The 26,445-nt window shown below is 44.7% G+C and overlaps 1 protein-coding gene across 3 annotated transcripts in view; it reads right to left on the bottom strand.

Moving 5' to 3' along the window:
* The window catches only part of NELL1 (neural EGFL like 1), an 876,133-nt gene extending 852,151 nt beyond the window's left edge, over window positions 1–23,982 (bottom strand). For all 3 annotated transcript variants that reach the window (XM_065883022.1, XM_065883023.1, XM_065883024.1), the window contains exons 1-2: window positions 23,928–23,982; window positions 15,241–15,369 (exon numbers count right to left, since the gene is read on the bottom strand). In XM_065883022.1, coding sequence (XP_065739094.1) covers window positions 15,241–15,369; window positions 23,928–23,982 — 184 coding nt within the window. The remainder of the gene's footprint in view (window positions 1–15,240; window positions 15,370–23,927) is intronic.
* Between the last annotated feature and the right edge of the window lie 2,463 nt (window positions 23,983–26,445).

Genomic DNA, 26,445 nt, shown 5'->3' with positions numbered 1-26,445 from the left:
TTGTGTATCTATCAGTCTTTTCCTTTCCAAAAAAAAGTATTTATTTAAGTTATTCTAGCCCTGTTCTAACATTATATATTGGGTATACGGGAAGCAGAATTTTTAGTGCATGGGTGTCAGAAGCAAGAGAGGACAAATAAATAACTGATGTAAAGTCCATCACAGGATCCCGGGCTTTGAGTGGACCGCCATGACTAGACAGACTTTCTGTATGGTCTCCCAAGAGGGAGGCAGGAGGAGGGTGTGTTTTGCGAGCTGAAAGGAAATTGAACCAAATATTTGTGATGATAAGGGAAGACTATAATAAACTATATTATCATTCACAAATATTTGCTGCCTTTCCCTGGGGAAGGCCACTACTTTGCTTTGTCATGGAACTTGCTTTCAGCAAAAGTGACATATTTCTAGGCAGAAGTTTTAAAGGTCAGCTCATGCTTTGCCATGTTCTCTTTTCCCTCTGTCACAACAGCAAAGTTCTACATAAAGAATGCTCTATCTGCTTGTTCCAGAGGTCCCAGATGTCCCACGATGAGCATGGAGAGAGAAACCAGCCCTTGTTATGAAACACAGTAAAACCCAGCCTAGATTGAGTGACACAATCATAAATATCCTCCTGCTGGAAGAGCCCAAGCCAATATTCCTTCCACCTCATGAACGTCTGTCTCCTCATTCCTCTCATTCTACTGGGGCTGAGTTCTAAAGTATCAAGTTCTAGAATCTGGAGACCTGGTCAAGACTATAGATGGAAAAAGCACGGGCAGAGAAATCCAGTTTGAAGACTAATAATACATTTTGTCAAGAGATGGAGTTCAGAGCTTATCTTGAGGATATATTTGCATGTTTGACATCACTACACAACAAACAAGACCATGTAATCGATTCCACGGACCATCGTGTTTCAGGCAGTCTTTCTTACTTGGGGAGGGAAGATTAGGTCACATCAGAGTATCAAGTAGAGGACTTTAGAATACGCAGAAAACCTACCCACCGAAGTGTAACTTTATTTTTTTTTTTTTTTTTTTTTTTTTTGTGGTACATGGGCCTCTCACTGTTGTGGCCTCTCCTGTTGCGGAGCGCAGGCTCCGGACACGCAGGCTTAGCGGCCATGGCTCACGGGCCCAGCCACTCTGCGGCATGTGGGATCTTGCCGGACCGGGGCACGAACCCACGTCCCCTGCATCGGCAGGCGGACTCTCAACCACTGCGCCACCAGGGAAGCCCCCGAAGTGTAACTTTAAATAGGACTCTCTCCAGCTGTTTACCGGGAAGGGCAGTTAATTTCCCCTGGACCAAAGATGTTTAACCCCAACAGCCAATTAGAGTCACCCAGAGAGTTTTTATAAGACTATCAAAGTCTAACATGAACCTCACATTTGATGAAATAAATCGTAATCTCTTAAAGGTAGGTCCTCAGCATCTGAATTGTTTCAAGTTCCCTAAGTGATTCTAGTATGAAACCAGGGCTGAAAACACTGTACCAGACAGGAAGTTCCTTGAGAGCAGGGGTCATTACTACCTTCTTCAAAGCTATATCTCCAGCATCTAGTATTGTGCCTGGCACTTTGCTAACGCTCAGTAAAAAAAAGAAAACAAATCTATTAAATAAAATAAAAGAACACTGAATAAATGAATCCTGACCCTGAGCAGACCATTTGATCCCACACTGGTTTCTCCCTAAATGTTATACATACCATTTCATCTTTTCAAAATTTGAAACTTTTTCTCTAGAACTGCACTGTCCAATACAGTAACCACTAGCCACATGCGGCTCCTTAAATTTAAAGCTCTATCGGACAATGCTGTTCTGTAACAACCAATTCCATTTTTAAGAGCTGCGAGTGACCTTGGTGGTTTAACCCTCTCCCTCTATAGATAGTAATGAAATTTAATGGTAATGAGCATAAGGACATAAACATGGGTCCAAAACACCAACTGTGTAAGATCAAGAAGGGAAAAGTCAGAGTTTAGCAAGTGAAACAGCAAACAAACCAATCTCTATGGGGTCTTGGTCCACAATAAGTTTATTATGAATTAATTCTGTGATGGGGCTGCAGTAATAGAAACTTGATATGAACTTGAATATAAACTTGAACAAGGAGGGATGCTCTGCTGTGTCCTGGTCACACTAGATTGTAAACACCATGTTCAATTCAAGACATCAGACATCATTAGGAGTAGAGACAATTAGCCAGGTAGTTGAAAAAGAGAAAATGATGGGGAAATTCAAAATGATGTCCCATCAGGAACTGCTGAAGCAACCAGAAACGTTAACCCTGGAGAAAGGAAAGGAGGGAGACCTTGAAAGCTGTCTGCAAATATCTGAGAGGATGCCTCATGAGAAAGGGATTTAGACTTTATCTCTGTGGTCATAGTGCCTCATTAACTCATTTCTTTATTCACTGCCTAAACAACTCTTTCTTAAGTACCAACTCTAAGTGCCAAGCATTGTGCTAGGCACTGACTTACGACAGAAAAAAAACAAGTGGAGTCATGGAGTTACCTACGATCTTCTGGGAGACAAAAACATACACAGGAAACAAACAAACAAACAAATATATATGTGTGTGTGTATATATACATACTTTCAACTTATGAAAAGAACTCTGAGGGACTAAACACCAGGAAGTGATGAGTCATAACAAAATGGGGAACCCTCATATGTAAGATGGTCAGGGAAGACCTCCTTGAGGAAGTGGTATATAAGAGTAGGAGCCAGATAGAGAAAATGCAGCTATAAGGTGGTCTTCCGGGCAAAAGGCAAGCAGGAATGATGGCGTGGGTCAGGGAAAATCTTGATGCAGTCAAGGAACAAAGAGGTGGCCAATGTGACTAGAGTGATTTAGATGGGATCAATGCAAGGGCACGGCATTAAACCAAAATCTGTCTTCCTTTAAATTATTTCTAACAGAGAATTCCAAAAGTAATATGAGCTGCCTCACGATGTGGTGGTACTTCCATCACTAGGCGACCAACCATAGGATTGGACTCATGGATTATTGGACACTTAAGGATTCCCTTAAAGAAGACTCCCTATAGTGAGGTATGTATTTTAAGAATTTCAGAACCATGGGCAAGGAAGCATGCACAAAGATGTACCTTTAAGTACTGTTTGTCAGAAATCTGAATCAAGCCAAGTTTCCACCGATAGGCGAATGAATACATTGTGGGGTTATACACCAGTTCACACTAATGAACTGGATCTATTCATCCTCAAAAGAATAATGGTGAATATAATAAGTTTCAGAAAGGTCCATACTATATGATGCCATTTCTATGTCTTAAGCCACACAAAGCAACAGCTAACATTTACCAAATGTTTACTATATGCCCAATAATATTCTAATATATTACATGAATCAAGTCAACCCACAGAACAATCTGAAGATAGATGCTTTATTATCCCTATATTACACCTGGGCAAATTGAGGCAAAGAGAGGTTAAAGAACTTCCCCAAGGTGATACAGCTATTAAGAGTCACATCTGGGATTTGAATCTAGGCCATCTGGTTCCAAAGGCTGTATTTAGCCCCTACACATACGCCCTCTCTGTTATGTATCTTGTGTATGAACACACACAAAAACATAAATGTGGCAATATATGAGCGTGCAAACACATGCATACACACCTACATATACACAAATGGACTAAATACTAATCAACCATGTTAGTGATGGCCTTTAAGGAGGTTGAGAGAGAGAAAGCACAGGGAGGGGAATATAGAGACTTCAACTGAGTCTAATGTTTTGTAAGGCTCTAAACAATATGACAAGATATTAACATTTGTTGATTCTAGAAAACAGCTACAGTGTTGTTGCCCTGTGCTTGTCCAGATTTTTCTTTTCTTTTGCAAAATAATTCCTTGTCAAGCTAGATATTCTATGACTTTAAAGACCTGAGGTCCAGAGAAGTCAAGGGATATACCCAGGAATCAACAGCAAAAGAGCCAAGCTAGACCCTGTGTTCCCAGGCTTGCGGTGCCGTGCATGCTCTGCGACCCCATGCTGCCAGATGGTGTGTGTGCCTTATTTTTTCACAGACAGTAAGCGTGAGGGCTGAGCAAGCCTAGCTTATCAGAACACCTTGGCTCCCCTTCATACACTGGCTGCGTCCCTGAAAAGTTGTATTTAAATAAAATATTTGCATATCAAATCACATTTTCTCCACTGATTTACATTCTAATTTTGGAGATGTGTTCCCACAGAAAAGAATTTAGTCCCAATATGTTAAAATAAACCCCAATTAAGAATCACAGCATTCATTAAAAAGCACAGCAGTCAAGGTGGAGCTAATTCTCCCACAATGCTCTCTCAAGAAAGCGCTGGTCAAATGGCCACAGAGGCTACATTTTAAATGGACACATATTAAACTGTAGCTCCATGGTTAATTCTGATTTTCTTGCATGTTCTCTTTAAGCATCCAAACAGATTACCAGGTATTCATCTCCAGATATTCAGCAGGACCCTCCAAGCGAAGGAATTATTAAAAATTCTATTAAATGAAATTCATCAACTTACAAAAAAGGGTAAGCTGGGACGAAGTGAGAGAGTGGCATGGACATATATGCACTACCAAATGTAAAATAGATAGTGGGAAGCAGCCGCATAGCACAGGGAGATCAGCTCGGTGCTTTGTGACCACCTAGAGGGATGGGATAGGGAGGGTGGGAGGGAGATGCAAGAGGGAGGAGATACGGGGATATATGTATACGTATAGCTGATTCACTTTGTTATAAAGCAGAAACTAACACACCATTGTAAAGCAATTATACTCCAATAAAGATGTTAAATAAATAAAAATAAAATACCTGCCAAAATATATTTTGGCAGATTGTCCTTTGGTGTCTCTTAGAAGAAGATATATCTCTAGCATATTGCACTTATTTTGTCTTTCCCACCATCATGAAGTAGGGAAAAACAGCCATGAGACGGATTGGGACCTGCACAAACTCCGCAGGTATAGACTCCTGAATTTAAATCCTATGTCTGTCACTACAACTAATGTCAGTTACTGGAACTCTCTGGGTCTCAGTTTCCTCATCTGTATAATGGACATGAAAACAGTACATATACAGGAATGTTGGTGGAAGGATTAAAAGGCAGATAAATTTTAGGAGTTGAGGTAACCCTTCTTTTAAAAATAAAATGGAGGTCAGACAAGTTATCCATCCTTATTAGGAATTAAGTAAGTAGGTAACTGCAAATATATACTCCTTGAGAGAAAATGAACAGAAATATTTTCCTGACTGTAAATACATTAATTGTTTAAAGTTATCTGAACTTACTTTATACCTATTGATTTGCTTATTGTCTGTTTACCCTTAAGAGCCAGACTTCTTCTGATTTGCTCACTGCTATATTCCTGGTGCTTGAAAGAGTGCCTAAAACATAGTAGGTACCTGCTAAATATTTATTTAATTTTTAAAAGTATATTTTCTGAATAAATACTCTTAATAATAATATTGACTAACATTTTCAATTTCTTTTTATGGCTTACAATAAATTTATATTATCTAAATTAACCCTTAAAAATATCTTGTATCATAGACACTACCATTATTACTTAATGTCCAGAGAAGAAACAAATCCCAAGAGGTAATTTGCCCAAGGTCAATTTGTTAGTATGGAATTGGCTCTTATACCCAATAGTTTCTAAAGGAATTATCTTTTTACATTCTCTGCTGTCTCTCTCCATCTCTGCTTTCCTTAATGTACAATTTGATAGGAAAAGGAGCATGACTGAGAAAATAGATTTTAGTGCAGATGTTAGAAGTGGGCAGTTTTGGGAAACAAAGACAGAGTTTATTTGATCTATGACATCCATTTACGCACATAGCCATTGAATGATTTTCCAGAATATGCCAGTGCAGGTGTTAATCTGCCCCAGAGAGGAACTTGTAAACCCACTCCAGCCCCGCAGCTTGCTTGAGGGTTTGTTTGTTTTTTGCTTTTTGTTTTTTGGCAAGAGCAAAAAAATACCTATATTTGGGAGACGCTGGCATGTGAACTGAATCACTCCACTAACTGATTAAATGCAAAGTTATACTAAATCACTCCACTCAAAGTGAGGTTGACTCTGAAGTGCTCCCAGAGGTAATTAGCAACTAGGCGCATCCAATCAACAGAAAAAACAATTTAGACTTGGGCAATAGTGGGTGGCAGGAAATCTGGAAGATCAGCATTAAACAAACCCTTTGGGTAACTCCATCTTACTCAGATTTTCTAAGTATTAAGAGCTATGGCTCAAACTTCAAGCACCATCTTGTAAAAATGATTATACCTAGGCAGTGCTCCTATGAAACAGAAACGGATTTACTTCCTATCCATCTTTCAAGTTCTGGTTCAGGTGCCACCTTCCCCAGGGAGCCTTCCCCAGGTTAGCCAGTGAGAAGAAATTTCTCTCTTCAACATACTTTATCCATACCCCGCTGCAAGCCCATTCTCTTGTCCTCTACGTTACAATGTCTGATGACATGCTGTGTTTGCCTTCTAGACTGTACCCTCGTTGCAGCCAGGATCTTTGCCTTATTCATCTGTGTCTTCCCCAACATCTAGCTCAAAGCCTAGAATGCAAATAGGTGCTAAAAGCCTCAATCTTCTCCTCAAAGTATCCCACATTAGCCTTTATTCTAACTTGTCACATAAAATAAGCTACTGGAAAGATACTACTTTTTCTTTAGAAATTCTCCTAATGTAGAACTCCTAAAAGGTAGCACTTTCCTGACAGGAAAAAGAAAGTAACACATTAAAGAATTTGCACTCATGTATATTCTAATTCACTTTTATAACTGAAACACCAATAGACAGACAAATCCTCCCAGCTACTCAACGCTAAAACATGGCCAGTCAGGGAGAAGTACAGTCCCAAACCATCAGAGCTTCTCTGAGTCCCATGCAAAGGAAAGCAAAATATTCCAGGATGATTTTTGAAACTCTGATTCTGGTACTCAATATATAGGATGTTTTTCAGCTTAGAGAAGACCTATGACAGTCTTACACATAGCCATTTATTCTCCCCACCCCCATCACCAATCCCTATTAAAATATGATTTGTTTCAGGTAAGAAGACAATAAAAATCTTCCTCATTCAAGCCTTTACACTCTACAAGGACAGCAGTGACAAAGGTAACCTTAAAAAGCTGAGTAGCCAGAAAATAAATCCTATCTGGCTTTGGAGCTGGTATGATAGGAGTGCTTCCAGTTAACTGGGCTTTCTACTTAAATTTATCAATATTAAGAGGCTAGCATTGAAATGAAGGTTTTCACTCCCTCAATACACATCAACTCAGAGCTGGCCTTAGGATGGTGAAACAGGAGAAGAAATAAAAATAAAGGAAGGAAAGAAGAATGAATTTGTTTTTTATACTTTATATTTTTCTCTTTTTTCTTTATTTTTAATTTATTTTATTGAAGTATGGTTGATTTACAATGTCGTCTTATTTTCTGATGCACAGCAAAGTGATTCAGTTATACATCTATATATATTATTTTTCATATTCTTTTCCATTATGGTTTATTACAGGATATTGAATATAGTTCCCTGTGCTACACAGGAGGACCTGATTGTTTATCCATACTATATATAATAGTTTTTTTTTTTTCATTTCCACAAGACAACCTGTCTCAGCCAGTGGGGAGATCCCCTTCCAGCTCATGGGAAAATGAGTGAGTGGCAGAGGGGAACAGAACAAGCCACAGTAGCAGGACAGCCAGGGTGATACATGTCACCTCAGGCTTCCATGTTTCCGTGTCTCTGTGGCTCTGGCTCTGGCTTAGCTCCCACCCAGGCAGCATCAGTTACACTTATTTTTCAAAGTACTTTCTCACACATTGTCATTTAATTCTTACAATCAACCCCATTTCCAGATGAGGAAACTGAGGCTGGAAGACATTAAGAGACATATCCACTGGTCCCCCTAAGTACTGCTTCAAGGTACTTCCATTTACTTACTGATAAAATGGAAGCATGATAATAATTACCTTATATGGTTGTAGTAAGGTAAAATAAATTAATACATAGAAAGTGCTAACCCCTAATCTTCTGCCCCCTCCCCAATCTTCTGCTTTTCCCACTATCCCAAGTTACCTCTGCAGGTTAAAATCGGACATTAAGGGACTTCCTGGTGGTGCAGTGGTTAACAATCCACCTGCCAATACAGGGGACACGGGTTCGAGCCCTGGTCCAGGAAGTTCCCACATGCCGCAGAGCAACTAAGCCCATGCGCCAGAACTACTGAGCCCGCGTGCCACAACTACTGAAGCCCATGTGCCTAGAGCCCATGCGCCTCAACAAAAGAAGCCACTGCAATGAGAAGGCCACGCACCGCAACAAAGAGTAGCCCCCACTCGCTGCAACTAGAGGAAGCCCGCATGCAGCAGTGAAGACCCAACGCAGCCAAAAATAAATAAATAAAATAAGTAAATTTTTTTTTAAATCTGACATTAATAACACACAAGACAGATGATACACATAGGAGAAGAAGACCAAAATTATACCCTATTACTTAAAAATGCATGGACTCACATTTAACAAGAGTTTGCCATGTACCAAATACAGTGTATTGTGTGTATTAATGTGTATTAATTTATTATGTGTATAAATTTATTTCATCCCACTACAACCATATATAGTAAGTACAATTACTACCCCATTTTATCAGTGAGTAAATGGAGGTACTGTGAGGTAGAGGGATTAAGTAGTTTGCTACTTACGATCATGTATTAAACTTGAAAGACAGGATTTCTTACCTTGCTCATATTAACTGAACTGTGGTGAAACGCTAAAATCTCTGAGCCTCTCTAGACCTGCACTGTCCAATATGGTAACCCCAAGCCACATATGGCAATTGAGCACTTGAAATGTGACTAGTGTGGTGGAGGAAATTAATTTTTAATTTTATTTAATTTGAATTAGTTTGAATTTAAATGAATATTCAATGAAATGGCAGTTTTCAAGACACTGGACATCAGTCAATGAAGAACAGTGACCCTCAAGAGATGGAAAACAAAAGAGATGAGCCCTACAATTACCCAAGTTTACCCCTCTGAGAGTTTCCAGGCTGTGCCATAGGGAAGAGAAATGCAAGCAAAGCCCAGCAGTCTTCACTCAAATTGAGGTGAAGAAGCTGAGAGTGTGGGGAGACCAAGGCACCTAGCTTTCAGAGGACAGCACACATGAGAGATAACGGCAGAGAGAAAAATATGGAACTCTCTCAGCTGACATAGAAGAACCACCCAAAAGGCAACAGTGCCTGGCATACACACAGGACCAAGAAGAGTACCTATTCTCACCACTCAAACTGGAAAACCCCATGATTCATGGGGCGCTGGGTGGAGTACACAGAAGGTCTTGCCTCAGTGATGGGAAATAATTAATTCTATTCTACATACTAGCACTAGCACTGCTCTGAGCCATCTAACAAATCTTAAAAGTAGGATCCATAACCTTCAAAAATTGTGAAGCACTACGCTGTACACCTGAAACTGATATAATATTGTACATCAACTATACCTCAATTTAAAAAACTAACAGGATCCAAAAGGATCAAATTGTTCTTCAGTAATTTAACTGTGTCCTAAAACGAAACTCAGGAATATTTATAAGAATACAAAAATATCCAGAACCAAACAAGGCAAAATTCACAATGTCTGGCATTCAATCAAAAATTACCAAGTATACAAGGAAGCAGTAATGAAGAGAAAAGTTAGTCAATCAGAATCATCCTAGTGCTGATACAAATATTAGAATTAGTTGTCGGGGATATTAAAACAGTTGTTACAATTGTACTCCATCTATTCAAAAAGTTAGATAAAGACACAGAAGATCTTTTAAAGAGTCAAACTGAACTTACAGAGATGAAATTACAATACATGACATAAAAAAAAAACAGAATGATACTAACAGCAGACAATACAGAAAAACAGTTCTTGAAGTCAAAGTAATAGAAACTATCAAAAATGATACATAGAGAGAAAAGAGAAGGCTCTAGAAGGAACACAGCTCTGCCAACACCTTGATTTTAGCCCTTTTTAAAGCCCATTTTTGACTTCTGATTTCCAAGCAAAGTGTTGAAGTTTCAGCCTGGTTGCTCTTTGCTGCTTATAGTAAAAGGTAAGAAGAAAAAGACAGATTGAGGGAAGAGCTGTTAAGCAAAAAGGAACCAGGACTGATTATATGCAGAATTCCCAGCCTACCCAGATTGGAAAAGACAATAAAATTAGGAGATTCACTGTCAGGAAAAGTCTGCTCTGGAAAAAAGCCAAGGGTGTGGTTGAACCACCTTCTGCTAGTGACTATGAAGGACCAAAGGGTCAGAATATTCAATCACACAGAGGGTTCTTTGAAGAGATCATGGTTGTAATTCATGGATCCCCTCAGCCATCCCAGCAGAAGTCAGAAATAGAGATTAGATTATCTCGGAAAGATCTGTAAGTGAGCCTTTTGTCTAATGGACAGGAGACCCTCTGGGTTCTTGAGAATGTTATACCAGCAGAAACACTGCCAACTTGGACTGAAGGGGACAGAAAGAACATGAAATGAAAGAAGGCTGATCGACTCCCAAAATTCTATAAGCAAGAAACAGGTTGATAAAACTATTCAACTACAAACCTATGCTACTGTTCGTGAAAAAGAAGGATTCAGAGGAATGAGTCACAAGCCCAGAAGGCAGAGACAAGGACCATAGAGAATGATCCTCAGGGCCCTGAAACCCAATGGAGTTTGCCCTGCTGGATTTCACATTTTCTTGAGCCTGGTGACCCCTTTCTTCTTTCCAATTTTCCCTTTTGAACAGGAACTTCTATAACTGGCATTCTATACCTGTCCCACTATTATATTTTGTAAGCAGATTACTTGTTTTCTAGTTTCACAGATCCATAGATAAAGAGTAATTTTGCTCCAAAATGGCAAATACTCAGAGTCCCACTCATACCTGATTTAGATTTTTAGAGAGTGAGATTTGGAATTTTTCAACTGATGAGTGGATGAGATTTCAGACTCTGAGCTGATGTTATAATTGGTTAAGACCTTTGGAGATATTGGAATGGGGTGAATGTATTTTGCATGTGGGGCAGACAAGAATCTTTGGGGGCCAGTGGGCAGACTTTGTGGTAAGCAGAATAATGGCTCCCCAAAAATGTCAATGTCCTAATTGCCAAAACCTATGAAATATGTTACCTTACATGGCAAATGGACTTTGCAGATGTGATTAAATTACAGATCCAGAGATGGAGAGACTATCCAGGTAAGGTAATCACAAGAGACCTTGAAAGGGAAAAACCTCCTCAAAGTCCCATAATAAAGTTACTCTTCCCAGCAAAGAAGCTGAAAATCTGTCCCTATTGTTGGAGAGATTTGGGATGGTAGACATCCCAAAAGCAGCTGCTAAAGCAGAGAACACACAAATTAGAAAGCAGACATCTAGCCCAGGGAATAAATAAATGAGTGAATGACCAGCATATAAAGTAGGCAACAAGCCTTTCCTAGAGCACATTGGACAGAGGAAATTTTAATTCAATTCAAAATGTTTACTTGTCACCTACTGTGTGTCATGCACAGTACTTGGCCCTAGAGATGTAGGGGTATTTAGACAGGAAGACTTCTGCTTTCACGAAGCTTACAGATGAGCCAGGCTTCCATAGCAACTCTGTCGACAAAGTGTCAGCAGCACTTCTCAAATCAAGAATGGGATGGCGAAATGTCTATTTAGGTCTTCTGCCTATTTTTGGATTGGGTTGTTTGTTTCTTTGATATTGAGCTGCATGAGCTGCTTGTAAATTTTGGAAATTAATCCTTTGTCAGTTGCTTCATTTGCAAATATTTTCTCCCATTCTGAGGGTTATCTTTTCATCTTGTTTATGGTTTCCTTTGCTATGCAAAAGCTTTTAAGTTTCGTTAGGTCCCATTTGTTTATTTTTGTTTTTATTTCCATTTCTCTACGAGGTGGGTCAAAAAGGATCTTGCTCTGATTTCTGTCATAGGGTGTTCTGCCTGTGTTTTCCTCTAAGAGTTTTATAGTGTCTGGTCTTACATTTAGGTCTTGAATCCATTTTGAGTTTATTTTTGCGTATGGTGTTAGGGAGTGTTCTAATTTCATTCTTTTACATGTACCTGTCCAGTTTCCCCAGCACCACTTATTGAAGAGGCTGTCTTTTCTCCATTGTATATTCTTGCCTCCTTTATCAAAGATAAGGTGACCATATGTGCGTGGGTTTGTCTCTGGGTTTTCTATCCTGCTCCATTGATCTATATTTCTATTTTTATGCCAGTACCATACTGTCTTGATTACTGTAGCTTTGTAGTATACTCTGAAGCCTGATTCCTCCAGTTCTGTTTTTCTTTCTCAAGATTGCTTTGGCTATTCGGGGTCTTTTGTGTTTCCATACAAAATGTGAAATTTTTTGTTCTAGCTCTGTGAAAAATGCCAGTGGTAGTTTGATAGGGATTGCATTGAAGCTATAGTACAGTCATTTTCACAATGTTGATTCTTCCAATCCAAGAACATGGTATATCTCTCCACTTACCTCAACATAATAAACAGATTGTCAACAAACACATGAAAGGATGCTCAACATCATTAATCATTAGAGAAATGCAAATCAAAACTACAATGAGATATCCCACACCAGTCAGAATGACCATCATCAAAAAATCTACAAACAATAAATGCTCGAGAGGGTGTGGAGAAAAGGGAACCCTCATACACTGTTGGTGGGAATGTAAATTGATACAGCCACTATGGAGAACAGTATGGAGGTTCCTTAAAAAACTAAAAATAGAACTACCATACGACCCAGCAATCCCACTACTGGACATATACCCTGAGAAAAACATAATTCAAAAAGAGTCATGTACCACAATGTTCATTGCAGCTCTATTGACAATAGCCAGGACATGGAATCAACCTAAGTGTCCATGGACAGATGAATGGATAAAGAAGATGTGGCACATATATACAGTGGCATATTATTCGGCCATAAAAATGAATGAAATTGAGTTATTTGTAGTGAGGTGGATGGACCTAGAGTCTGTCATACAGAGTGAAGTAAGTCAGAAAGAGAAAAACAAATACCTTATACTAACATATATATGGAATCTAAAAAAAAAAAAAAAAAAAAAACATGGTCATGAAGAACCTAGGGGCAAGACGGGAATAAAGATGCAGACCTACTAGAAAATGGACTTGAGGACACAGGGAGGGGGAAGGGTAAGCTGGGACAAAGTGAGAGAGTGGTAGTGTATATATGGACATATATACACTACCAAATGTAAAATAGATAGCTAGTGGGAAGCAGCCACACATAGCACAGGGAGATCAGCTCGGTGCTTTGTGACCAGCTAGAAGGGTGGGATAGGGAGGGTGGGAGGGAGGGAGACGCAAGAGGGAAGAGATATGGGGATATATGTATAACTGATTCACTTCGTTATAAAGCAGAAACTAACACACCATTGTAAAGCAATTATACTCCAATAAAAACGTTAAAAAAAAAAAAGAATGGAATGGCCTCTCAACAGTAACTGAAGAGACCTTGCACAATGCAAAGAGAAAACTAATCCTGTTTGTATTCTCTTAACCATGCCCAGTTTACTTACTTCACCAACTCCTTAGTAAGAGTAAGCGGAAATTAACATATCTGTAGTCTTGTTATATATTATTATACAGTAGTATCTATAGATGTGCTGTATATTATTAAGAAGCTTTAAATTCTCTGCAGAGGAAATATATATATATATCTCATCCCATAATGTTGGTTCAGTCATTCTAAAATAATCCTTTTGTTATCTTCACAAAAGGCTGGGTTAAAAGGAGCCTGCCAGGCATTTTCATAGAGGAGTATCGAGGCTGCCATATCTGATCAGATCACTCCCCTCCTTCAACTTATCAAAGGCCCCCACTGATCTGAAAGTAAAGTAAGAAACTAACATGGCCTATGGGCAAGGGTAATATTTGCAATAGTTAACAAGTACATGGCATCCCACCTATCAAAATAGACACTGGCCATAAAGCGTCAGTACACCCCAGCCTGTGGATATAAGCTAAATATCAATTCTGCCTTCTGGGCCCAGTGTGACCTAGCCCCTGCCTACCTCTCCAGCCACTCACCACCTTGCAGCCATGCCAAATGTCTTTCCATTTGTTTCTGCCTTAAGACCTTCCTACATACTATTTTCTCCGCCCAGAATGCTCTGAGCCGCCACCTCTCCCTACACAAGCTTTCTATTCATTTTTCACTTTTCTGCTGACATATCCCTTTTTCAGGGTAGCCTTTTCCTGACCACCACTATCTCCCCACTCCCAATAAATCAGATCTCCCTGTATACTCTTATTTGGCAACCTATACACCCCGTTCATGCTAAGTATAGCCACTGGAAGTCAATAATTACTTGTGTAATGACTGTTTCTCTCACCACATTTATTTACTCTTACTAATAATCCTACTATTAGCATGTTGCCTGGTACACAATAGGAGTTCCATAATAACAGCTAATACTCACCAGGGATTTACTATGTTATCAGGCACTGTTTGAACCACTTGAATGGATCAGCTCCTCTAATCCTCGCACCTGCCCCATTAGGTACTATTATTTCAGATGAAGACACGGGCAGAGTCAGCCTAAGGAATCGCCCGAAGTCGCAAAGTCAGTAAGTGGTAGGGTTGGAATTTAATCCCAGGCAGTCAGGCTCCAGAGCCCAGGCTTTTAAGAGCTCACTGTACTGCCTTTAGGAGTGCTTGCTGAGTAATTTAATGAATTATAGTCAAGTTCACAGTGGGGAGAACCAAGGAAGCTGTACCCCTAAGAAAATGCAGCCATGAGACACCCTCTTCGTGCATGGTCCACCCACTAAATGAGAGCTCAAGATACAGGAACAGGAATGGACGTAGGTATAGGTAACGATAGGAATAACAGTAGAAGAAATATCCTGTAAAAGTAATGTGGCTGCCCATGGCTTTCAAGGACTTTCCAAATTCATTCCACTTTAGATCCCCACCAAAATCCCCCGGGAAATATGTCACTGCCAAGCCAAATCTTTCATCACCACGCCCCCGACTGCCCCCTCCCACGCCCTCAGAACACCCCCCAAATATCTAAACACCCTCGGCATTTCTGAACATTCCTCATGACGGTAACACAAGGGAAATAGCAGAGATGATCCTCCGACAAATACACACCAGAGGAACAGTCCCCAGACAGACCCTCCTCCCCAAGTTCTGCCCCCATGCAAAGGAGAAAAATGCCTTTACCTTTAAATAAAAATGCTTTGCTGGTGTCGTGCAGTCCAGACACCTGAGTGACTCCAAGGGTGGTGTTCGTGAGGTCGAGCTCAGTGATAATATCCATCTGAAGGTGGGGATCCATCCCAAAGCCCACCACTGAAAAGGAACAAAGAGCCATCTTGGCTTAAAATGCCGACTTGCTTGCGGCCACATGGAACAGAAATGACACGAGGCCACAGGAGTGGCAGGGAATACAAGGAACCCAGTGATGAGTGCTTAGAGATGCTCTTTCCCTGGATGGAAAATGAAGGCAACTCTTTGCTCCATCACCCCCACTGATACTGTGGTTTTTTCATCCCTTCCCCATCTCCCATTCCCCATTACAGATTGATAATCCCTATGCAAAACCCTAGGGGCCAAATATATTTCAGAACTCAGACTGGACCATCTGTTGGAAAGCTAATATGGCCCATATACTACATCTTATGTAACACCCTCAGCAAAGTCTGCATCAGTACCCCATAACCAAACACAATATTTGTAGAGCAAAAAGTCTGATATCGTCCTCTAATTGGTATAAATAAAGACTATAAATAGCCTCGTGTCTGTTCAGGTCAAGTTTTGCCACCAAAGGAGTTCAGCTCAGGGTAGGTTTTGCTGTCAGGTGAGTTATGAAGAAACTTTGGGTTTCTGAGCTTTTTTAGAATTGGGAACTGTGGATACAGGATTGTGGCCCTGATCTACCTGCTTCAGAGACTGATACAGTAGTGAAATCTGACACCACGGTCACCAGGAAACACCTCCACAGAGCACTATTAATGTGGCAACAACACCTTCCATAAAGAGGAAGAAAATGAGAGGGATCCTGACCCTGACGGATAAGGGTGGCGGAGGGACTGGCCAGGAGAGAGATCCTCAGAACAATGGATGTAGATTTCAAGGGGATTCCTGAAAAGTTCCACACCCTGACAACTCTTGCTGGAGAAACTTAGCACAGAGGAACAGGGCCCTGAGCCCCCCTTGCCTCATCTGAAAAAGGCAAATCCTTAAGCCTGTCTCTCATCCACAGGGTGTTCCGCAGAATGATTCAGTCCTGACCGCAAAGTGGCTTCCAATTATATCTATTAATAAGGCTAGCGATCAGTCCAAGGGACCATGTTTAAGCCATTCCTACAGGCTGTGCCTGTCTACACTCAGCACCTCAGTAGTGCAATTCTGATTGCACAGTTGGAAATGTTTTAATCAGCAACAACTGTCAACGTTTGTCTGGTGGTAATGCAGTCGCTGAGGCAAGATTTGGAGAGCTTACACCCAATTTGTTCCAGAGAGACCGAGTGCATTTCATCAGGGCACCAAGCGCTGTGACAATCTCATCTGTCCTCCTGCCCTCACCCCTTTCCCCACAGATCTGGAGAAGGAAATGTACCCTCTCCTCACTCTTTTCCTGTTAGGAAACAGGGGCTGCTGCAGCAATCTAGGCTTCTGTCCACAGAAGGTGGCTCTGGGAAGGGTCTTTGGAGCCGAAGGTGGACAAAGGGTTAAATTAAAGGCACAGGCATAGAGCTGCCTTCTCAATTTTCGTCAGGCTTCCCCTCGTCCTCCGAAATGCAGCCAGATGCGAGACCAGTTTACCCAAAGACAACTCATTCATTCAGTCGTTTTTCAACAGATATGACTAAGTGCTTTCTATGTAACACACACACTGCATTGCGAGGCACTGGAGATGGCCTCCCTGGGCATGCATTCCTAGGGCAGCGGGTGAGGAGAGGGCAAAAAATAAACGAATACATAAATAAGATAATTTGAGATGGCAATAAATGCCACGAAGAAAATAAAACAGAGTTATGAAACAGAAAGCAGCTTGGGTGGAGGCTTAAAAAGGGTGGTAGAGGAAGGTTCCTCTGAGGAGACACCTGATGTCTATAGCGGCTGGCGATGGTGCAGTCATTCCGGAAGGGAAGATCTGGAGGGGAAAGCTTTCCAGGTTTAGAGAACAGAAAATGCAAATGCAAACCAGGAACAAACTTGGCGTGTAGAGGAAACAGTGAAAAGGCTAGTGTGGCCAGAGCAGAGTGAGCCCAGGGGGGAGTGGTAGAAAATGAGGCCCCAGAGTAGGCCCTGCCTTGTGAGCCGCAACAAGGAAAGGGACAGTATTCTAATTGCAATGGAGTATCACTGGAGAGCTTTAAGGTATGTGTTTAAGGGGAGGAAGAGTGGGATGTGCTCTGATTTACCTTATGATCTCACTTAAGGTTCCATCCTACCTGCCTGACACAGACTCCATTCATAAAGACTGATGACTGACCGAGTACCTACTCTGTGCAAAGAAGTACTGCGCTAACGGGCATCTATCAGCCCAGGTCACGGCACCATAAGCCCCTCGTTAAGACTGGCAATGTTTTTCTCCAAGTGAGCTCAGATACCCAGCAGTTCTATGATCACCTTGAAAAGGCAGGAAAGGAACTAATATTTCAGTTTGATCTATAGTGCTCTACACCTATATGGCAGAAATTAAATTAAGAGTGATCTCAGAGGACCTCCACACTAGTCTATCTCTGGCCAGGAATTTGAAATGTGGTTTGGGAAATGTGACCTTAGCTGGACACAAGAGGAAGGAAGCATCCCTGTAGCCTCAGTGTCTTGCACAAGGCTTCATATATGTCAGGCCCTGAATTTAGGACCTGATTAATTTTTTTTTTCTTTTTTTGCGGTACGCGGGCCTCTCACTGTTGTGGCCTCTCCCGTTGCGGAGCACAGGCTCCGGACGCCCAGGCTCAGCGGCCATGGCTCACGGGCCCAGCCGCTCCGCGGCATGTGGGATCTTCCCGGACCGGGTCACGAACCCATGTCCCCTGCATCGGCAGAAGGACTCTCAACCACTGCACCACCAGGGAAGCCCAGGACCTGATTAATTAATTGATGAGTGGATGTATGATCACTGCTTTGGGTGCAGTGATCTAAGGGCAATATGCATACCTGAGGAATACCACGAGAGGACAGGATGGCATTGGAGCCCAGGAAACTTTCTAAAAGGAATATGGTTGACTGAATTCTTGGCTTCAAATCTTTACCCCTGGATCTCCCTGGTGGCGCAGTGGTTAAGAATCCACCTGCCAGTGCAGGGGACAGGGGTTCCATCCCTGGTCCGGGAAGATCCCACATGCTGCAGAGTACATGCGCCACAACCCATGCGCCACAACCACTGAGCCTGCGCTCTAGAGCCCGTGAGTCACAACTACTGAGCCGGTGTGCCACAACTGCTGAAGCCCATGTGCCTAAAGCCCGTGCTCTGCACCAAGAGAAGCCACCGCAAAACACGCCCCTCAAGAGTAGTCCCCACTCAGGGCAACTAGAAAAAGACTGCTCGCAGCAATGAAGATCCAGTGCAGCCAAAAATAAATTAAAAAAAAAAATCTTTACCCCTCCCATAGCCACACCCTTTGCTATGTGGCTTTGCATGTCCTTCCACTAGAGTGGGAGTAAACCTCCCCATCCCTTGACTTTGAGCCCAGCCATGTAACTAGTTTGGGTCATTAGGATGTTAGCAATGTCACACAAGCAGAGGCTTGGATGTGCCTGTGTGGTGAGGCCTGTTCCCTTGTACCTCTGCATTACAGTGAGAAAAACATGGCCCTACTGGGCCACTGCTCCAAGGAGACTAAGACACACGGAGCAGACACCCTACCTGGGTTTGGAACGACTCCCAGCCACACCTGGCCCCAGTGAGCCAATACCAAACCAACCGACAGACGCATGCACCGAAAGAAATGTTGCTTTGAGTTTAGGGTGGCTTGTTATACAATATTATCGTGGCAGTAAGTGACCAACGCGGGGACTAAAGACCCACAATAATGGTTATCCCTAAGTTGTTTGAATCTCCCAAACTTGGAGCCCTGCAACCGGACAAGCCTAAAAGGCACCCACACAGATTCTGTAGAACTGGCAGAACACCCCTATGGTGCCCTTGGATTCCCAGCTCCATGTGAGAACACCTCAATATGGAAAGTGTTGTGGAAACAACACTAAACTAAGAGCCACTTTCAGTCCCGTCTCTTCTCCCTACTAAATTTGTGCCCTTGGAAAAATCATTTCACTTCTCCGAGCCTCATTTCCCTTAACTGTAAAATGGGGATAATACGCGCCTCCCAGCCTCGTGAGGTTTCAGTGATAACTGTAGGAACACTCCTAGCACATATCTGGTGCCCAGCTGGGGTCTGCTGCATCTGCCTTTCATAGGACCAGCTCTCCAGACCATTCCAGCTCCCTGGTCCTCAACTCCACTGGAATCATACGAAAGATACAGATGGCTCCCATTTTCCCAGCCCCTCCACATGCCCAGATGACATAGAAGGGCTTCTCACTCTGGCCGTGTTTTTTTTTTTTTCTTTAATTTATTTTTTGGCTGCGTTGGGTCTTTGTTGCTGTGCGTGGGCTTTCCCTAGTTGCGGAGAGCGGGGGCTACTCTTCATTGCGGTGCGCGGGCTTCTCACTGCAGTGGCTTCTCTTGTTGCGGAGCATGGGCTCTAGGCACGTGGGCTTCGTTAGTTGTGGCTCGTGGGCTCTAGAGCGCAGGCTCAGTAGTTGTGGCGCACGGGCTTAGTTGCTCCGCAGCATGTGGGATCTTCCCGGACCAGAGATCAAACCCGTGTCCCCTGCATGGGCAGGCAGATTCTTAACCACTGCGCCACCAGGGAAGTCCCTGGCTGTGCTTTGTGAAATCTGTATATTAAATCTATATTAACCCCTCTCCCTATACCCTGCAAGCGAAGGGGCTTCCCTGGCTTTAAGATAACTGTATTCCTCTAGTCATGAAAACATCCCATTAAAACAGAACAAGAGAAATCAATTAGGCTTCCAGAAACAGAACCGTACTCTTTTCTCTAAGTGGTCCCCTTCAAGATGAAAATACCTGGTGCCAATAGCTGGATGAGTAAAAGAGAGCACTTTGCCCACTGCCTAAAAAATCAGAAAATCTATTAATAAGACAGCATTTGCATGGCTTCACCTGAACCTTATACAGTATGAAAGTGTTGGTTCCATAAAAATATTTTTTTTATTTTAATGTTTCTGCTTCTTATCCAAGCATGGAGCTCTTGCCCTTTCCAAGGAAACTCTATTGAAGTTTTCTACTTTGGCGATAACTGCTCTCAAATGGCTGAAGCTGGGTATTGGAATTAAGCAGGATAAAAAGCTTCTGGGGAAAAAAAAATATTTTTTAAAACCTGGAAGGCAGCATGTCAATGTCACAGAGGCACTTGAGGCCTGGCTCTGAGATTCAGAATCTCCACCCTAATCTCCCAGGACACCTGCTGCTGGCCACTCCTCAGTCTAGCCCAGAGAGTGTTGAGGCCCAAAGCCCACTCAATTCACCTTCAGGGTCCCAGGCCTAAGCTCCCAAGCAAATCCTCCTGGATGTGGCTCACTTCAAATCTAATCCAGCTCACTATGCATGATGGCAGCTGTTTTCCTCTGGCCCATGAAGGGGAATACCATGCTGGAGACATGCTCCAAGACCTCATTTACCAGCAGGATTTCACAACCATTTGATCGGGTTTGGGCCTCTGGACTCCTACAAAGTTTCTTACCACCCCAAAAGCAACGTCCTTAAAGAACATGCTCTATGCCTGTTCCAAATCAGCCAATATTTCACATGATCACTGGAGGCTGGGGGCTTTTGTTCACAGCTCTATTATTCAATTCATAGTTAATGAACTGCCTGGGAGGTGCTTCTAAAAGAAAAGCTCTCCTTTCCAGCAGGCGGCAGCAAAAGGCATTCCCTCAGCCCCAGGGGCTCCCTCTAACCATTGCCCTGGCGACCAAACCACACTTGAAAGCCATGGGGGAGTAATCACTGAGTTTTCCATTATTCACACTTCCAGGTTACTGGAGAAAACTCGTGGACATAATGTATTATTACTGCTGTTATCGTAGCCTTCTAAATTTTCATTATTAGTGAGGTACCTGGAAATCTCAGATTTTTTTCACCCAGAAATAACCAGCACTGGAGAACAGGACCTATTCTTGACTCCACTCTCCTCTTTCAAACAAATTCTCTGAACAATGAGTAATTTAAGCAGCTTCCTGTGACACCTATCATTAGATCTTTTCATATGTAACTGCTGCTGCACTGCAGTGCTGCTTTAATTAAAATGTGCCTGATACCATCTGTTCATTTCCATTAAAAGGCAGTGATATGGGAGCAGCTCACTCAGCGAAGAAGCACGTGTTTATTTCATCTTGGACTGTTAACAGCCCAGACAGCAATTGTCCCACTTGACAAATAAACTTTCCGAGTGTCTGTTTGGATCCTGATAAACTAATTGAGAGCTAGGCTTAGCTACCTCAGAGGATGTATGTGTGATGCTCGTATGATGGTTCCCGGCCAAAACCAAAGAAGAAAATTGCTCATCAGACCACCTCAAGCCGCAAGAAATTGTAAGTGAAAGAAGTGAGATATAATTCCCCCCTGTCTTTCTCATTCTTCTGATAATTTCTGTAGAAGAAATAGGTAGCCTCTGGTGTTCAAAGAGTACCAAGTGGCATGGAAAACTCAAGCTCCCTAAGCAACTGCCACAACCAATGGGCAGATCCTTCCATGCTTCCTTGACTTTGGACAAGCTGTGCCCTCTGCCTGGAATGCTTTCCCTACTCTGTGCACCTGGAAAACTCCCTACAAAGCCTTCCAGACACAACTTTCAAATGTCACCTCCCGATTAAAGCCTTCCCTGACTACCGACCACCCCTCCCCAGAATTCACTCCTACCTCCCCTCCTCTGTTTCCTCAATACAAACTCCTGTACTCCCACCTCGCTTCCCCCCACCCCCATCAAGCTGTACAATAAAACTGCTTTTCAGTTTCTATCTAGATTCTCAGCTAAGCTGTAAGTTTCTGGAAGTCAAGCAAGCCGGTTCCTCTTTATATAAGCAATCCTGGCACCCAGCAAGACACTCAACTCTTCGCTGAATGAATGGATACAGGAGTGAATCTTCCCTGCAAGAGAATGTTTACAAGTTTTAAAGGGGCTTGATGTGGGGAAGGGGAAAAGACAGTGTCGTTAAAGATCTCCAAAAGCAACGTGCCCTGGAGACACAGTCCACTTCTGGGGGAAGCACTTTTTGCCGACTTTTCAAAAGAGTAATGATAACAAAGGACGTTAAGTATATTTGTTTGTGATGTGCACTTGAGACCTGAAATGCCCGATGCTGCCCTCTCCCCCACCTAGTTTCTCTCTCTTCGGTTCCAATTCTCTGCACGCAGGGCTGCTAGCCCAGGCTCTGCACTAGCCTCGCCTGCCCTGATCTTCCGGGGGCGCGTTTTTTTCCAGTGTGTTCTCGGTTTTTAAAAGACTAACCCATCTAGATGGGCCGGCACTCAAGAAGCACCTATTCTAGGCTGGACCGAGTCTTGGCACCTCGGCAGCCTGGGGAGCTCGGATGGAGATAGGAAAGGGATGGGGATGCCTTTTGTCCGCGGAGAAGTCCACACCCGCCGCTCTTTCATTAAGCAAAGGAAAAGCTGCTTCCCGCTCAGTCCTGGGGAAAATGGAAAGGGCCGGCGGAGGGAACTTTTGAGCGGACCAAGGCCGGGCATCCCTTCCCAGCCCTCTACAGATAAACTCTGCATGGGAAGGAGGCTATGCCTCTAGAGAAGGGAAATGAGAGTGATAAAAGAGAAAAAGAGAAAAGCAGAGGGAATGACTACACACCGATTCTGGGGTGCGAAGTCGGCCGCGCGTGGCGAGGATGGCTAGCGTAGGGATGAAACCTCGCGACGCCCCACCCCACCCCTGGGGGGAGGGTCCTATTTTTGCTAATTTCCTCCTCCATCCCACCCCACCCCCACCTTTCCAAATCTACTACTAGTCCCCTGGAGAAGGCGGCTGAGAGAGGGTCTCCAAACCCCAGGGGACATGGGGGCTGGGGGCGAGTAGAAGCTTTAGGAAGGAGGCGCGCTTAGAGTCCTCACAACTGCGTCTCTGGAGGCAGAAAGAAGTGGGGACTTCAGAAAATGACGCCAATTATCCTTGCCTCCCCTTTACAACCCCCAACGTGCAGTTATAGCACGGGAAAACTAGTGCGAGCTTGAGAGAATCTCCCCGGGATTGCTCCCACAGTTCCAATTCCCCCCAGTTTGTCCTGCCCTCTGGGGGAGGGGGGGATAGGGGTGGCAAGAGAGACCACTCCTGGAGTTCCCCTGGGGAAGAGTCAGGAGGGGACGAGGAAGAGATCGCGGAATCCCAGGATCGCCCGCAGCCCTCACCCCGCGCCGCGCCCTCCCGGCCCTCGCAGCGCCCGCCGGCCGGAAGCGCTCCGTCTGCGGCCCGGCGGGACGCAAGGACAGCGGTTTCCACCGCACCTGTCAAGTTCACGGGTGTGGGGCTCGCGGACCCGCCCTACTGTGGGTTTCGACCCGGAAGCCGGTTACTAGCAGCAGGAGGGTGCGCCCGAATGGCCGCGCCCCTCACTCCTGCGTCCGCCAGGCCGTGTCCTCCGGGAAGGGGGCACTCCTCGGGGGGCATCTTCCAGCCTGTGAGTCCCACTTTTCACCCTTTCACCTGGACCGGGGCAGAGAGGTTCGAGGGACCCATCCACGCCCTTCCCCGGACCAGTGCAGAGCTCAGCTCCAGCTCTCCTCACGCCTAGGTGGGCGCCGGGCACAGCGGCGCGGCTCCCCCCTATCCCTGGATCCCTCCGACAGCCACAGCCGTGCTTACCTGTCCTGGCGGTGCACACACAAAACCACACAATTAAGATCACATCCTTCGGCATCGCTCCCAAGGGTCCCCGCCGAGCCGGGCGCGCGGAAGCCAGGAGGAAACAAATGCGCCTCGATTCCGAGGCGCGCCGGGCTCGCAGCCGCCAAACTTGCTAGCGGGCGGCGGGGGAGGTGGCTCGGCGGCGCCGGGTGCTGCGCTCGGGGATCGCGCCCAGGAAGGCGGCCCCGGCCGCCCCGCCCCCAGCCCGTCCCCCAGAGCGGGCGGCGGCACCCTGCTCGGACCCCGGCCCCCGCTGCGGCTGCGCTCTCCTCGGAGCTGGAGCGGGAGCGCGGGGCTCGGCCACTCCGGCAGGTTGCGCTCGGCGCTGGGAGCGGTTTCCCCTCCGCTGCGAAGACCCGGGCGGACGGCGCAGCAGCCGCTACCACTCGGAGCACCGGAGCTGGAGTCCCAGGACCCGCGGGCAAAAGGGAGGAGCTGGAGGCGGAAGCACCCCTTCGGCTTCACGCCCTCCAGCCCAGACGAGCCGGCCTCGCCACCACCGCTGTCTCTGCCTCCGCGCCGCGCTGGAGACTGCAGAAGTTGCCCTAGTTCATCTTGGTCGAGACTAAGAACCGCGGAGCCCCCGCGGGTGGGTTTTTTTCCAGGGGGAATCCCGACCCAGGTGGCGCCAAAGAGCGCGCCCAGCCCCTCCCCGGAAAACAATTACTCGGGATTTGCTTAGGCAACTGGTTGGCGAGGGGCGAGTAGGGCCCTGAGGGGAATGATGGCAGAGTCGCGGCTCGCCACCTGCATCTTCTGTCCCCTCTCCCGCCCTCTGACTGGGTACACGCTTTGGAGGTTCAGGGAGAGGACGCTGAGGCAGGGGGCCCAGTAAAAGGGTCGCTGAGCCCGAGCGAGCTACGGTGGGGTTTGGGGGGTCTACTTGCAAGCCTTCCGGTTCCGCAGGTCAGATGCTGCCACTTAGGGGAAATTCCTAACCTTTATTTTTTTTTTTTCCTTGAATGACTTTCTCGATGGTTTTGTCAAAAGCCATCATAGTCACTTTTATGCCTGTCCCGCAGTCCCTCTGGGACCCTCCCGAGGACCATTCCACGGAGAGAAAAGCTGGGCTTTGTTTTAGGAGTGTGGGAAAGAAGTCAAGTCCTCCTCCTTCTATGTGACCCCCTTCTGGAACCGAGCCTTCCCTAGAAATAGCTCCCAGGTTTGTCACACTTCCATCCAGGAATGTTATTTATAACTAGGATGCAGAGTCGTGAAATCAGACATGACAGGACCTTTGATTTGTACCAAATGAGCCCCACGTGATTTAAAACTCCTCAGCTTGCTCGCACTGGTCCCCTCTCCGAGTCCACCCCACACCTCTGATACTGGCAACAGGGATCCCAGAGAAGGAAAGGGAAACTTCTCTGAACACAACCCTCCCTCATTTCCCAGGAGACAATTGCAACGTTCCAGAATCCTCTTCACTAATAAGGATCTGCCCTTCTCACCTCTCGTGCCCCCTCTCACTCCCTGTACTCCTAACCCCTACATCGCTATGATCCCAGGATCCACCACTGAAGGTCACCAAACTTGCAACACAGTTTATTAAGAGAAGGTGTTTTTTTTTTTTTTGATTTTTGTTTTTCCGGTACGCGGGCTTCTCACTGCTGTGGCCTCTCCCGCTGCGATGCACAGGCTCCGGACGCGCAGGCTCAGCGGCCATGGCTCACGGGCCCAGCCGCTCCGCGGCATGCGGGATCCTCCCGGACCCGGGCACGAACCCGTGTCCCCCGTATCGGCAGGCAGACTCCCAACCACTGCGCCACCAGGGAAGCCCTTAAGAGAAGGTTTTATCTGCGTACTCTTCTGATCTCTGCCCTTTTTTTCTAGATATTTCTGTATGCAAGCCACTGTCCCACTAGGCGCTTTGCATTGTGGTCCCTTAGCAGATGAAAAAGGAAATGAACAAGAGATAAATTCCAGCTCCTACCAGCTGAAGTAGAAGAAGGGAAGGCAACAAAGAAGTGTACTGCCACTCCAAAGTTGAGTTGAAGGATTGAGGTAAACTGACGTCAAGGCTGAACTGATTCTCCATCTCTTCTGGGATCAACTCCAGCCCAGAGGGGATCTGTCTGCCTTGACTCTCTCTGTGTGTTTTCATTACAGAGTCAGGACTTTTTCCTTCTACCTGGAGCATGTTACATTTAAAGCTAACGTTAAAATCACACATCTTTCAGAAAATTGGATTCCCCAAGTTTAGTTGAGCCTAATGAACGAGAACTCCCCTACACCATGTTGTGTTGTGAGACCCATGCCCCCTGTCTCTCCACGGATTTTAAATACATCTCAGCAGGAGCAGCCCTTCGTGGCTTTGAACTGTTGTTTTAAAGGCCCTTTTATTGATCTCAGAAATCCTAGAAGTCACAGTGACCCCAACAAAGGGAAAAGGTAGTCTGAGTCAGACCTTTAGAGCTTTCTCTCTGTTAAAGCTTCTGTGTAATTAGTTGGTCCTGTGGGATGGAGCTTTTAGCAT

This window comes from Phocoena phocoena, chromosome 8 (genome assembly GCF_963924675.1).
Source record: "Phocoena phocoena chromosome 8, mPhoPho1.1, whole genome shotgun sequence".
Taxonomy (NCBI): Eukaryota; Metazoa; Chordata; class Mammalia; order Artiodactyla; family Phocoenidae; genus Phocoena; species Phocoena phocoena.
The sequence above is the reverse complement of the archived record's forward strand: the minus strand, read 5'-3'. Positions and strand labels throughout refer to the sequence as shown.